Source organism: Diplotaxodon limnothrissa, linkage group LG5 (genome assembly GCF_057381915.1).
Source record: "Diplotaxodon limnothrissa isolate DT_005_m linkage group LG5, D_limnothrissa_male_GT1.1, whole genome shotgun sequence".
Lineage (NCBI taxonomy): Eukaryota > Metazoa > Chordata > Actinopteri > Cichliformes > Cichlidae > Diplotaxodon > Diplotaxodon limnothrissa.
In genome coordinates, this window is record NC_140600.1 from 26,110,198 (window position 1) to 26,121,640 (window position 11,443).

The 11,443-nt window shown below is 38.4% G+C and overlaps 1 protein-coding gene across 1 annotated transcript; it reads right to left on the minus strand.

Moving 5' to 3' along the window:
* Window positions 1-5,311: 5,311 nt before the first annotated feature.
* LOC146632454 (protein FAM107B-like) lies at window positions 5,312-9,643 on the minus strand. The gene is made up of 5 exons (XM_085353512.1): window positions 9,605-9,643; window positions 8,190-8,241; window positions 7,755-7,941; window positions 7,507-7,666; window positions 5,312-5,413 (listed from the first exon to the last, which is right to left on the minus strand). The coding sequence occupies exons 1-5, from the start codon at window positions 9,626-9,628 to the stop codon at window positions 5,312-5,314; spliced, it is 525 nt and encodes a 174-aa protein (XP_085209638.1). The 5' UTR covers window positions 9,629-9,643.
* Window positions 9,644-11,443: the final 1,800 nt, after the last annotated feature.

Genomic DNA, 11,443 nt, shown 5'->3' on the forward strand with positions numbered 1-11,443 from the left:
GTAAACAAAGCTGCTTCAAGTAGGCATGGCTCTTTTAAAGGATCTTGCAATATGTTGGTCCAGAAACCCTCCGCCAATACTCCTCCACCACCACCATTAAAGCACGCTGCTGAAAAAATCTAGGTGAATGTGGCCATTGACATTTTGCTAGTACTATAAGTGGTTGGCTTCAGGAAGGGCCTAGAGTTTTAATCTGTGATGAGATAAAGGTATTCGCTTTGATTACGTATCTCTTATATTATCTGTCATCTGCAGTACCTCTAATCGCAGTTACAATGGGCGTCCATCTGGACCACATGCTAGACATTTCTCGCAGCCTTCTCCAAAAATCTGGCCAGACAGGGGGGAAAAAAGCTAATGAAAAGAGTACTGAAAGCTCCTTCTGCATGTCTTTATACTCTTCACCCATCAATATGACTCAGTCTAGTCATCGACCAAGTAGCTGTTTAGTTAAATCTCAAGCTGTGTCTTCACTGCTGATTTCACCTGCCTATCTATTTCTGTTTGGTTAACCCCTTTTTCCCCCTCACATTGTCACTATTTAGTGTTTCTGTCTTTAAAAAAAAATAAGTATTCACTTCTTTTGTTTAAAGCCTATTTGCAAAGGAGATAATTGAAAGTGAAGGGTGATTCTGGGGTTATGGACTCTATTCTGGCTCAGACTGGGTTTGTGAAGGGTCATTCTGACCTGAAGTGTCTGCATGCTTTTTGTTAGGGAAAACACTGAAATGTACGAATATCAAAAGGAGACTTCTTTGTTTTTTTTTTCTTTGTTTGTTTGTTTGTTTTATGGCTGTTCTGTTATCTGAGGCTCAAACTGAGATCCCCAAAAGTCTGGAAATCACAGTAATCTCACCTTCCTCCATTGGCATTCGTCATGTTAGAAAAAGCATACAGAGAATCCACAACAAGTGGGAAGAAAACAAACATAACCATATCATGTTCATCCTCCCTGTTTTGTTTCTGACAAAGTGTCTAAATGTCCGCCGGCTGTCAGTCTCGAGGTCTGGCTCCAGAGGGATCTCAGTCTGCGCGCTCCGCCTGCTTTGTGCTGTGCACCTCTAGTGGAAGAAGTTTTGGTCTACTGTTTGCATGACCTGGTTCAATATGTTTACATGAATGATGATCAATTAGTATAAACACACATGATTATTATTACTCTGTTGTACTGAAAAAAAAAAGATGTAATACTGTAATTTTGAGATATATAATGTGAAGTGAGTAACACCAGAAGTAATGTTGTTAACAGAATACAACACAGCACAGTGGACTTATCATTTGCATTGACTGTGATGGTCAAGTCTCTACCTGAGTGACAATTCTCCTGTACTATGTTTATTTCCATCTGGACTCTCTTTTAATCGTTCTGGTTTTTTTTGCTTTTATTACTTATGTTGAATCTCTCCAACAAATCATTACTAGCTGATATCTAGACAGTGATAGGGGAAAAAACACATCAGTGCCATTGTGTGCATCACCTGTCTGCCAGTGTACAAGCTTTGTTCCTCCAGAGCAAAAGGCCCAAAATACTAAAGCCATACAGGGAAATTGGAATGCTTTACTAAAGATACAGATCAAGCATGTCATCATTTTTTAAATGTATGACTCAGGTGAAGGACGGCCTTCGAGAGATTTAAAACAGAAAAGGAGTGTGACAAAGCATTTTCCCTCCAACAGCTTGCTAGAATTACTTAAATCCTGACACTTGTTGTGTTGTGTTACATTAGTACGCAAGCAGTCCACTTTAGTTGAATTTAAACCTGTTTATTTCCCCCACTCGTATTATTATTTCCCCTCATTTTGTTATTGATACATATAGTACAGTAAAAGAAGGCTATCACTCTGGATTTACATGACTGTAATTGTGGAAAATATGCAAACTGTGTTTGAAGGGCTTAATGTTAACTGTAAGATAGCCAGTGTTGATGACTTTGAGAAACTGGCTATTATATGTTTGGTAATGACCTTCTGTTCAACCTTTCCTGGGATTTGTTTCCACTTGGCTGTGTTTTTTAAAGCTTATATTACCCATTACAAACACATCTAAATTCATAAAGAAACACGTGTATATTATATATATAAATATAAATATAAGTATATATTGTATATCCTTTTTTGTAAAAGCTGTTTTGAGCTACAAATGTATGGATGCAATGCATCATGGGTTATTGAACAAGATGTAAGAAAATAAGATTTGTACCCACAGAGATATGATTGCTGAAACTGAAATAAAACTTCCTTGTCTATGCATTGTGTGTTCTGTCATAATATAATAACCAGGTTTCTGAAAGATTTCAGGTGAAACTGTAGAAATGTAAAGTGTGCTGATTCCAAATAGTCTGCAAAAGGCAATGCATTCACTTTTTTAAATGCGGTGCTTCTTAACTCGCCAATCTCAATACTACAAAATTACAACTTTTAAAATAACCACGATCAAATTCGTTTGATTAAAAAGTATTTAAAGTATATTTCATATCTACAGATCTAGAGTAATTGTCAGTGGTAACATTAATCACAAATGTACATGTTTGCTCGTCTAGTATACAGTATGTATGGTATGAGGTTCTTCTTTCAGATAATAATATGAATGTCAAAAATTCTGCACACAGTAAGAATGTAGATAGAAAGCATGTAAAAAATGTTTTATTATGGATTAAATGGACAAAATAAACACCTAATAAATTGTGCTGCTGGAGAAAAAAGAATCAACAATGTCTGTATACAATACAATTTTTTATAGTTTTCTTTTTTTACTGAACGTTTTGCTCTAAGTCACATTTAACCAAAGTATTGAGAAGAAAAACAAAAACACAAAAGACACTATTCACAGTGATGACGTGTCTCCACTTGACCAGAAGGTGTCGCCTCGATCATGAGCATTGAGCTGTATTATCTATCTATTCTATTTATAGCAGAAGAATCCTTCACCAGGTCAGTTACTCCCAACAGTCAATTGCACCGACTGTGAATACAAAACACACACGTAGTTATAAAACGGTCACACTTCTTTTGCCCTTGTAAGGCAAGGCAAGGCAAGGCAAGGCAAGTTTATTTGTATAGCACAATTCAACAACAAGGTGATTCAAAGTGCTTTACAGAGACATTAGAAACAAGAACAAATAAAAAGCATGATTTAAAATTGATTAAAACAAGCAAATAAACTAACTAACTAATTAACAAACAAACAAACAAAACAGTATATAAAATCAAAACAGATAAAATCAGAACGATAGATAAAATCAGTAGTTAAATGTAAGTTTTGAAATTTAAGCTTAAAGTGTGGATTTGGTGCTTTATTCAAATGCAGCTGAGAACAGGTGAGTCTTCAACCTGGATTTAAATAAACTGAGTGTTTCAGCTGATCTGAGGCTTTCTGGGAGTTTGTTCCAGATATAAGGAGCATAAAAGCTGAATGCAGCTTCTCCGTGTCTGGTTCTGACTCTGGGAACTGATAAAAGACCGGATCCAGATGACCTGAGGGATCTGGATGGTTCATACTGGGTCAGGAGGTCATTGATGTATTTTGGTCCTAAACCATTCAGAGCTTTATAGGCCAGCATCAGAACTTTAAAGTCTATCCTCTGACGGACAGGCAGCCAGTGTAAGGACCTCAGAGCTGGACTGATGTGGTCCACTTTTTTGGTCTTAGTGAGGACTCGAGCAGCAGAGTTCTGAATGAGCTGTAGTTGTCTGACTGATTTTTTAGGTAGACCTGTAAAGATGCTGTTACAGTAATCAAGCCTACTAAAGATGAATGCATGGACTAGTTTTTCCAGGTCCTGTTGAGACATCAGATCTTTTATCCTTGATATATTCTTGAGGTGATAGTAAGCTGACTTTGTTATTGTCTTAATGTGTTTTTCTAAGTTTAGGTCTGCATCCATCACTACACCCAAATTTCTCGCCTGGTTTGTGGTTTTTAGATGTATAGATTGAAGTTCTCTGGTGACCTGTAATCGTTTTTCTTTGGCGCCAAAGACTATTACCTCAGTTTTGTTTTTGTTTAGCTGGAGAAAATTGTGGCACAACCAGTCATTGATTTCCTCAATGCATTTACCAAGAGCCTGTACAGGGCCTCGGTCTCCTGGTGACATTGTGATATATATTTGTGTGTCATCTGCATAGCTGTGATAGTTTATTTTGTTGTTGTTTATAATCTGTGCCAGTGGGAGCATGTAGATGTTAAACAGAAGGGGTCCCAAGATGGAACCTTGGGGAACTCCACATGTGATACTTGTCTGCTCAGATGTGAAGTTACCTATTGATACAAAGTATTTCCTGTTTTCTACGTATGTTTTGAACCAGTTTAGTACAGTTCCTGAAAGACCTGTCCAGTTCTCCAGTCGTTTGAGTAATATGTTGTGGTCAACTGTATCAAATGCTGCACTGAGATCCAGTAAAACTAGGACTGACATTTTTCCACTGTCTGTATTCAGACATATGTCATTAAACACTTTGGTCAGAGCGGTTTCAGTGCTGTGGTTCTGTCTAAAACCTGACTGGAAGGCATCGTAGCAATTATTCTGTTTTAAGAAGTAACTGAGCTGTTGAGAAACTGCTTTTTCAATGATCTTACTTAAAAACGGGAGATTTGAGATCGGCCTGTAGTTGTTCATTTGTGTCTTGTCAAGATTGTCCTTTTTCAGTATAGGTTTGATTACAGCAGTTTTTAGTGATTCTGGAAACACACCTGATAATAAAGAAAAGTTGACGATCTGTAACAGGTCTGACTCTAAAGTCTTTGAGACCTTTTTGAAAAAAACTTGTTGGCAGGACATCTAAACAGCAGGAGGAGGAGTTCAGTTTACCTAAGATGTCCTCCAGGTCTTTGCTGTTAATAGGTTGAAACTGTTTCATGGTGTTTAAACAGTTTTTTGGTGGACACAGTACATATCCTGGATCTGCTGTTGATGTACCAATTGCTTGTCTAATTTTTTGGATTTTTTCAGTGAAGAATTTGGCAAAGTCATTGCAGGCCATGGTCGAATGAAGTTCAGCTGCCACTGACACAGGAGGGTTTGTTAGCCTGTCAACTGTAGAAAATAAGACCCGAGCATTATGGCTGTTTTTAGTGATGATGTCAGAGAAGTAGGACCTCCTTGCATTCCTCAGTTGTAAATTATAATTGTGAAGTTTCTCTTTATAGATGTCATAATGAACCTGGAGGTTTGTTTTTCTCCATCTGCGCTCAGCTTTCCTACACTCTCTTTTTTCTTTTTTCACCAGTGTGGAGTTTCTCCATGGAGACTTTTTCCTTCCAGAGATAACCTTCACCTTAATGGGAGCAATAGTGTCCATTACATTTAACATGTTAGCATTGAAGCATTGTACAGGGCACTGCAGTCTTCCTCAGTCTCTCTTTGACTTGGATGAACTCTGGTTCTTCTTGTTTAACTTTCTGATCTTTTTCCAGCTGTGGAGAAAAGAGAAAACAACTTAGAAATGACACAAATCATATAAACTGTAGTGAATTACCTAAATACATTCATGGAATTAAGCTTAAGTACATTTAACTGAGTGCAGACATAATGTACACAGTGTATGTGCTCTCATTGTTTCCTTCTTATGCATGAATTTAGTAGAATTCAGAGGCGAAGCCTTTACTCAGTATGTTGACTTTACACAATTACATTTATTTGACAGGCAGAGATTCTATATATTTTACAGATTTCATGAACTGTACTGAAAAATAACCTCCATCTCTTCTGGCTGAAAGAATTACATTTACACATTTAAAAGTGCCTCGTTATTGTAACACCAAGACTATAATACACCCACTGTGTCTATTTCTTTTTTCTTATTTTCCTTTTGCAACTGAGTCCTTTGTTTAAACCTTTTGCAGGATCTTTTATTTGTGACAAAATATTTAAAAAAGGTCATATTGATATTTATATTGCATAACATTGCATAGATATGACATATTTGAAATCATCAGTGATTACTGATTCACTGTTAGGCCATGTAGCTAGAAGCTAATGCTAAACAAAGGTAAACTGTCCAGCAGAGAAACAGATTTGTTGCGCTATTGGACTCCAGAGTGGACTAGACTGCCCTCAACTGGCTGTATGCAGAACAACTTAATGTTCTGTTTCTTTATATTTCCATGATTACAGAAAACATTATTGTTAGGTACACCTTGCTAGCACTGGGTTGGACCCTCTTTTGCCTTCTGAACTACCTTAGTCCATCATGGCACAGACTCAACAAGGTGCTGTAAACATTCCTCAGAGATTTGGCTTCCTATTGACATGATAGCATCACACAGTGGCTGCAGATTTGTCACATCCATGATATGACTTTTTCCATTCCACCACATCCCAAAGGTGCTATATTGGACTGAGATATGGTGACTGTGGAGGTCATTTGAGTACAGTGAAGTCGATGTCAATGTTCAAGAAACCAGTTTGTGATGATTTGAGTTTTATGACATGGTGTGTTATCCTGTTGGAATTAGGGCATCAGAAGATGAGCACACTGTGGTCATAAAAGAATGATTATGGTCAGTAACAGCACTCAGTCTGTGTTGCTTAAATGATGCTCAAAGTGTGCCGAGAAAATCATCTGCACTCCATTACACCACCATCAGCGGGCTGAATCATTGATACAAGGCAGGATGGATCCCTGCTATCATGTTGTTTATGCCAAATCTGACCCTATGACCAAAATGTTGTAGCAGAAACCAAGATTTTCTGTTGAGTACATGGAAATTGTAGCCTCAGTTTCCTGTTCTTTGCTTGATAGGAGTGGCACCCACCATTGTCTTCTGCTGCTGAAGCCCACCTGCTCCAAGGTTTGATGCATTCAGTTATGCTCTTCTCCATACCTTGGTTGTTTGAGTAACTGTTGCCCACTCTAAGCTCGAAGCAGTCCACCCATTCTCCTGACCTCTCTTTTTCATTCTCTGCAAACCTTAGAGTTGTGCAAGAACATCTGAGCAGATTAGCAGTTTCTGAAATACTCAGACCACTCTGCCTGGCACCACCCACCACACCACATTCAACGTCACTTGAATCAGCCTTCTTCCCTGTGCTGATGCACGTCATCAGGTTGTCTTGATATCTACATGCCTAAATGTACTGAGTAGCTGCAATAAGAAGGTGTACCTAACAAAGTAGCTGGTGAGTGTGATATACCTGTGTATGTGTACCTGTTTAGACATCTTTGTGAGGACCAAAAATTGGAGTGTTGCCATAGTTGTGGGGACCAACAGTAACGTGAGGACAAAAGTGGCTGTCCTCACAAGGTTGAAGCCATTTTTGAGACTCAAAATGTGGTTTTAGTGTCAGGGTTACAATTAGGTTATGTTTAGCTTTAGGCTAAGGGTTAGGTTTAGGCATTCATTTTTGATGGTTAGGGTTAGGGTAAGTGGCAGCTAGGGAGAGCATTATGTCAATGGGATGTCCCCACGAGGATAGCAAAGCAGACATGCTTGTGTGTGTGTATGTGTAACAAGAATATTCATGAGTAAATGTATAAAAGAAAAAATGCTGTGTGTCCTGTGCTCACATTTTCAAGCCTCTGTTGTCTTTTCAGCAGCTCTTGGTGTAGCTCTGATGTCTTCTTCTTTGCCTCCTCTTGATCCCTGCTCGCTTTCAATCTTTGTTCCCATTTCCTTTTTTCCAGAACTCGCTGGAGTTCAGTCTTTCCTTCTTGAGACACTCTCTTCCTTTCAGGCACACAGACACACTTAATGGTTTATGCACGCAATGACACTGGAGTATGAGCATTTCTGACCTTTAATCTCTCTGCCCAACCTCTTGTGGGTCATCTGCAGTTCCTTATGCAGCTCCCGGTGGCTCTCCAGGGCAGTTATCGCACTAGTAGCTTTTAGGGGTCTGATTAGATTACTGCTCTCCTCCTCACTCTGCATTTGGGATGGAAAAGCCTGAAGCTCTGAAAATCGGCCTTCAAGTTTGGTTTGATGAGTCTGCATCATGGAGGCTAAAGGGAACAAACAGTTTACATAAATATGTTTTCCTATCAAGATGATTTCTGGGTGGAATTCTGCCTCAGATTTGTAAGATTCAGTTTTACATACCAAACTCACTCTAAGGTTTGCCAGACACATTTACAACAAGCTTTAATGAGGTAAAAATGTTTTACTGTTAAAACAACAAATTTATAATCTATATATTACAACAGTATTTCAACTAGACAGGATATACAACATCACTCTGATATTTCCTCACCATACAAATGAAACTGTGTCTCATCTCTACCTGGAAAATGCTGAAGATCTCTCTGTCAACAGAAAAAGGTGGGGGGGAAAGGAAATAATACATCCTAGAGATACCAACATCCCCCAGACAAATATTGCTGTTTTATAGATATGTACATGCAAAAATAAAAGCAGCACAGAGAAAAGGAAACAAATAGAAATCTCCAAGTCGAGTCAACACTGCATCTTATTGGAAATAGCACAAACACAAAGCTGCATTATGATGCTGACAGACAAATGAAGTGTCAGCTCCTTACACATGTCCAGTGAAGCGAGAACCCTTACTGTTGAGGTGGAAGGCTGCCACCTCATTAATGACAGGATCAAACAAAACACAGTTAATTCCCACTGAGTTATTTGCTTGCTGGAATTTAAGCAGAATTAATAGCTGGGACAAGAATCATTATCCTCTGTGAATCAGTCTGGACAGCTGAATAAACAGTTCTTTCAGCTCTGAACTGTTTTTGTTGCTTACTGAAGTATTTCATAAATATGCAGGAAAAGCATGCATGGTAGCATAAAACCTTTTTTGTTTGAAAACTGTCTGCTACTTCGGAGCTTTCCAGCTTGCCATAGTGACATTTGAGCTACATTTAAACAGGCAAAAAAAAAAAGAATTTGAATGCTCAATGTGATCAAATTCCAGCAACAATATCCAAATAAATGGAAAAAATACAAGATGACAGTAAATTGTCAGAATGAGAGGGAATCTAGATGAGGAATGAATACATTTTAATGACAAATTGCTGCTAGCCACTGTTTTTTTCGGGGGGGGGGTGTCTTGTTTTGTAAAGCTCACACAGTGGATATTGTAGGGAGAAGAATTAATAGGACATGACAGGATAAACAGTCTCCAAGGGCAGCTTCTCAGAGTGCATTTTTCAGAGTGCATTTTTTCAGTTGGATATAAAAACCAATATTTGTTTAAGCATTCACTGCCTTTGAGCAATGGGTAACAAAAACGAGAGATGTCAGTAAGAGAAAAATCTGCCACAGGAAAAATGGTACTGTAGGACAAAAGCTGTGAGCACTTCATGTCAAGCTCAGTAATAACACAATGATACCAAAGTACAGTGACGAGGTAATAACTAAGCAAAACAAAGTTATAACCAGGTAATAGCAAAGTATATATCGAGTATTACAGACGGAACTTTATTTTAAAAGCAAAAGGAAAACCAATTTAAGGATAGCAGTAAAGTTATACTTTGGTAAATATAAATAACTTACAGTATTGTAAGTGACAGGTTGTGTCACTTACAACATTTGAATTCTGAAAATACCACTTACACACACAAACACACACACACACACACATGCACGCGCGCACACCTCCTGATGCTCCCAAAGTACTTTAAATGAAAATTAGGACGATAACGACAAACTTACCTTCTTCCCATGAGTGACTCCCATGTCTTCAGAGTGAGTCCAGATTTGGTGCTTGCACAGATTCCGTTAGTTCACACTTTACGGGGTTTCAGCAATAATTTGAGGTTACCCCCTCTCTCTCTGCTCCAGCAGCCAAGAATGCCACAGAGGGAGGAAAGTGCCCTGTGTTTGGACCAGAGGGAAGCCTCTACCGAGAAAAGCTCCTGTTGAGCAGACTAAAGGTGTTCAGCAAAAAAAGCCAAAACATTTAACTCTATACCTACTCATTAAGTGCTGTATTTAAGTAAATTTGTATACACGCATTTTATTGGACTGTTTATTTTAAAGCACTGCCATAGGCCGGCTAAATGGATGAATGGATGGCTGGATGGATTTAGCTAAAAAGATTTAAGATTTTAAATTAACCACACAAGGCTCGGGGAAAAGTCTATAAAATTACAAGAGAACAGAACTACTTCTTCTCTGTCCCATTAATCATTTTCTAATCTGTCACATTTAAACTTGTGACCCCCTTACAGGAGCCGTCGCTGTATGCTTTGAACCAGAGGTGTGGACTCAAGTCACATGACTTGGACTCGAGTCAGACTCGAGTCATTAATTTTATGACTTTAGACTTGACTTGAAAAAATGTTCTAAGACTTGTGACTTGACTTGGACTTTTACACCAATGACTTGGGACTTGAATTGGACTTGAACCGGTTTACTTGAAAAGACTTGATATTTCACCCCAAATATAAAATTTAACACGCATATTATATAGAGATTGAAAATGTGACGTCATTCACGGGTAGAACCGCAAAGGATTCTGGGAACTCGTGGCAAGAAGTACTAGCGCACGCAGGCTTTCAATTAAAATCAGTTACACAGCGATAAAAAGAAACACAAAAATGTCAAGAAGCTGTTGTATTATTAACTGCAATAGCCGGTCGCATGACAGCCACGGGAAGCCGACGGGTAAAGAGATCAGTTGTTATCGGATTACGACGTTTAAGAGAAATTGTTCAGCCATGTTTCCAAAGTGACAAACAGGCGACGGATGGCCTGGATTGCAGCCATTCAAAGATCAAATATAACGTCCCAGAACACTCCAGCTCACAGGTTAGTCTGCTCCAAGCATTTCCACAAAGGTCAGTCTGCTGTTGTAGTTAATACGTCATTTTCATAACATAATTGGTGATATAGGTTACAAGCAAGTCTGGCGCTGAACAGAAATTGTCGTGCTATGCTCCTTTGTTTATTGTGCATAAATAGTGAATTGTCCTGACACAATATTGCGTTTCGCCTCTGTTATTATGGTACATTGACAAAAACATATACTTTTATTCACAGGATAAAACAGGTTTTTTGTATCACCAATTGTCCAGTACGATTACAGCATACAGTATTATTGTCACTGCTACATTTCTGTGATGCTACCAGAAATTATTTCCACTACTAATTAATTACCGTTGAGCTCAAAGGTCCTATTAATAAACGGTTAAGGAATGTGTATTTATGACGACAATTTGTGAGACTGGTAAACTTATGATACGTACGATGGTCTTTCGTTCTACACGGTGCGTTTCAAGGTCCTGTACCCATCCGGCGGTAAACTGTACCTGGGCTTGTTGCAGTGACCGGAAGTTACTAAACTTCATGAGTGTATGCACTCACTCCAAGAACCGTATGCTTATAAATATGCATATAAATATGCTACGATGAGATAGCTGACTTCATCTAACTAGCAAATGTTTTCCAGGCTACGTTGGTGATGCAGTTTTTTTTTTAAATGATATTTTAAAAAAAATATCATTTATTTATGTATGATATTTTTGTCATGCGATTTTAAAGCCGGTCCTA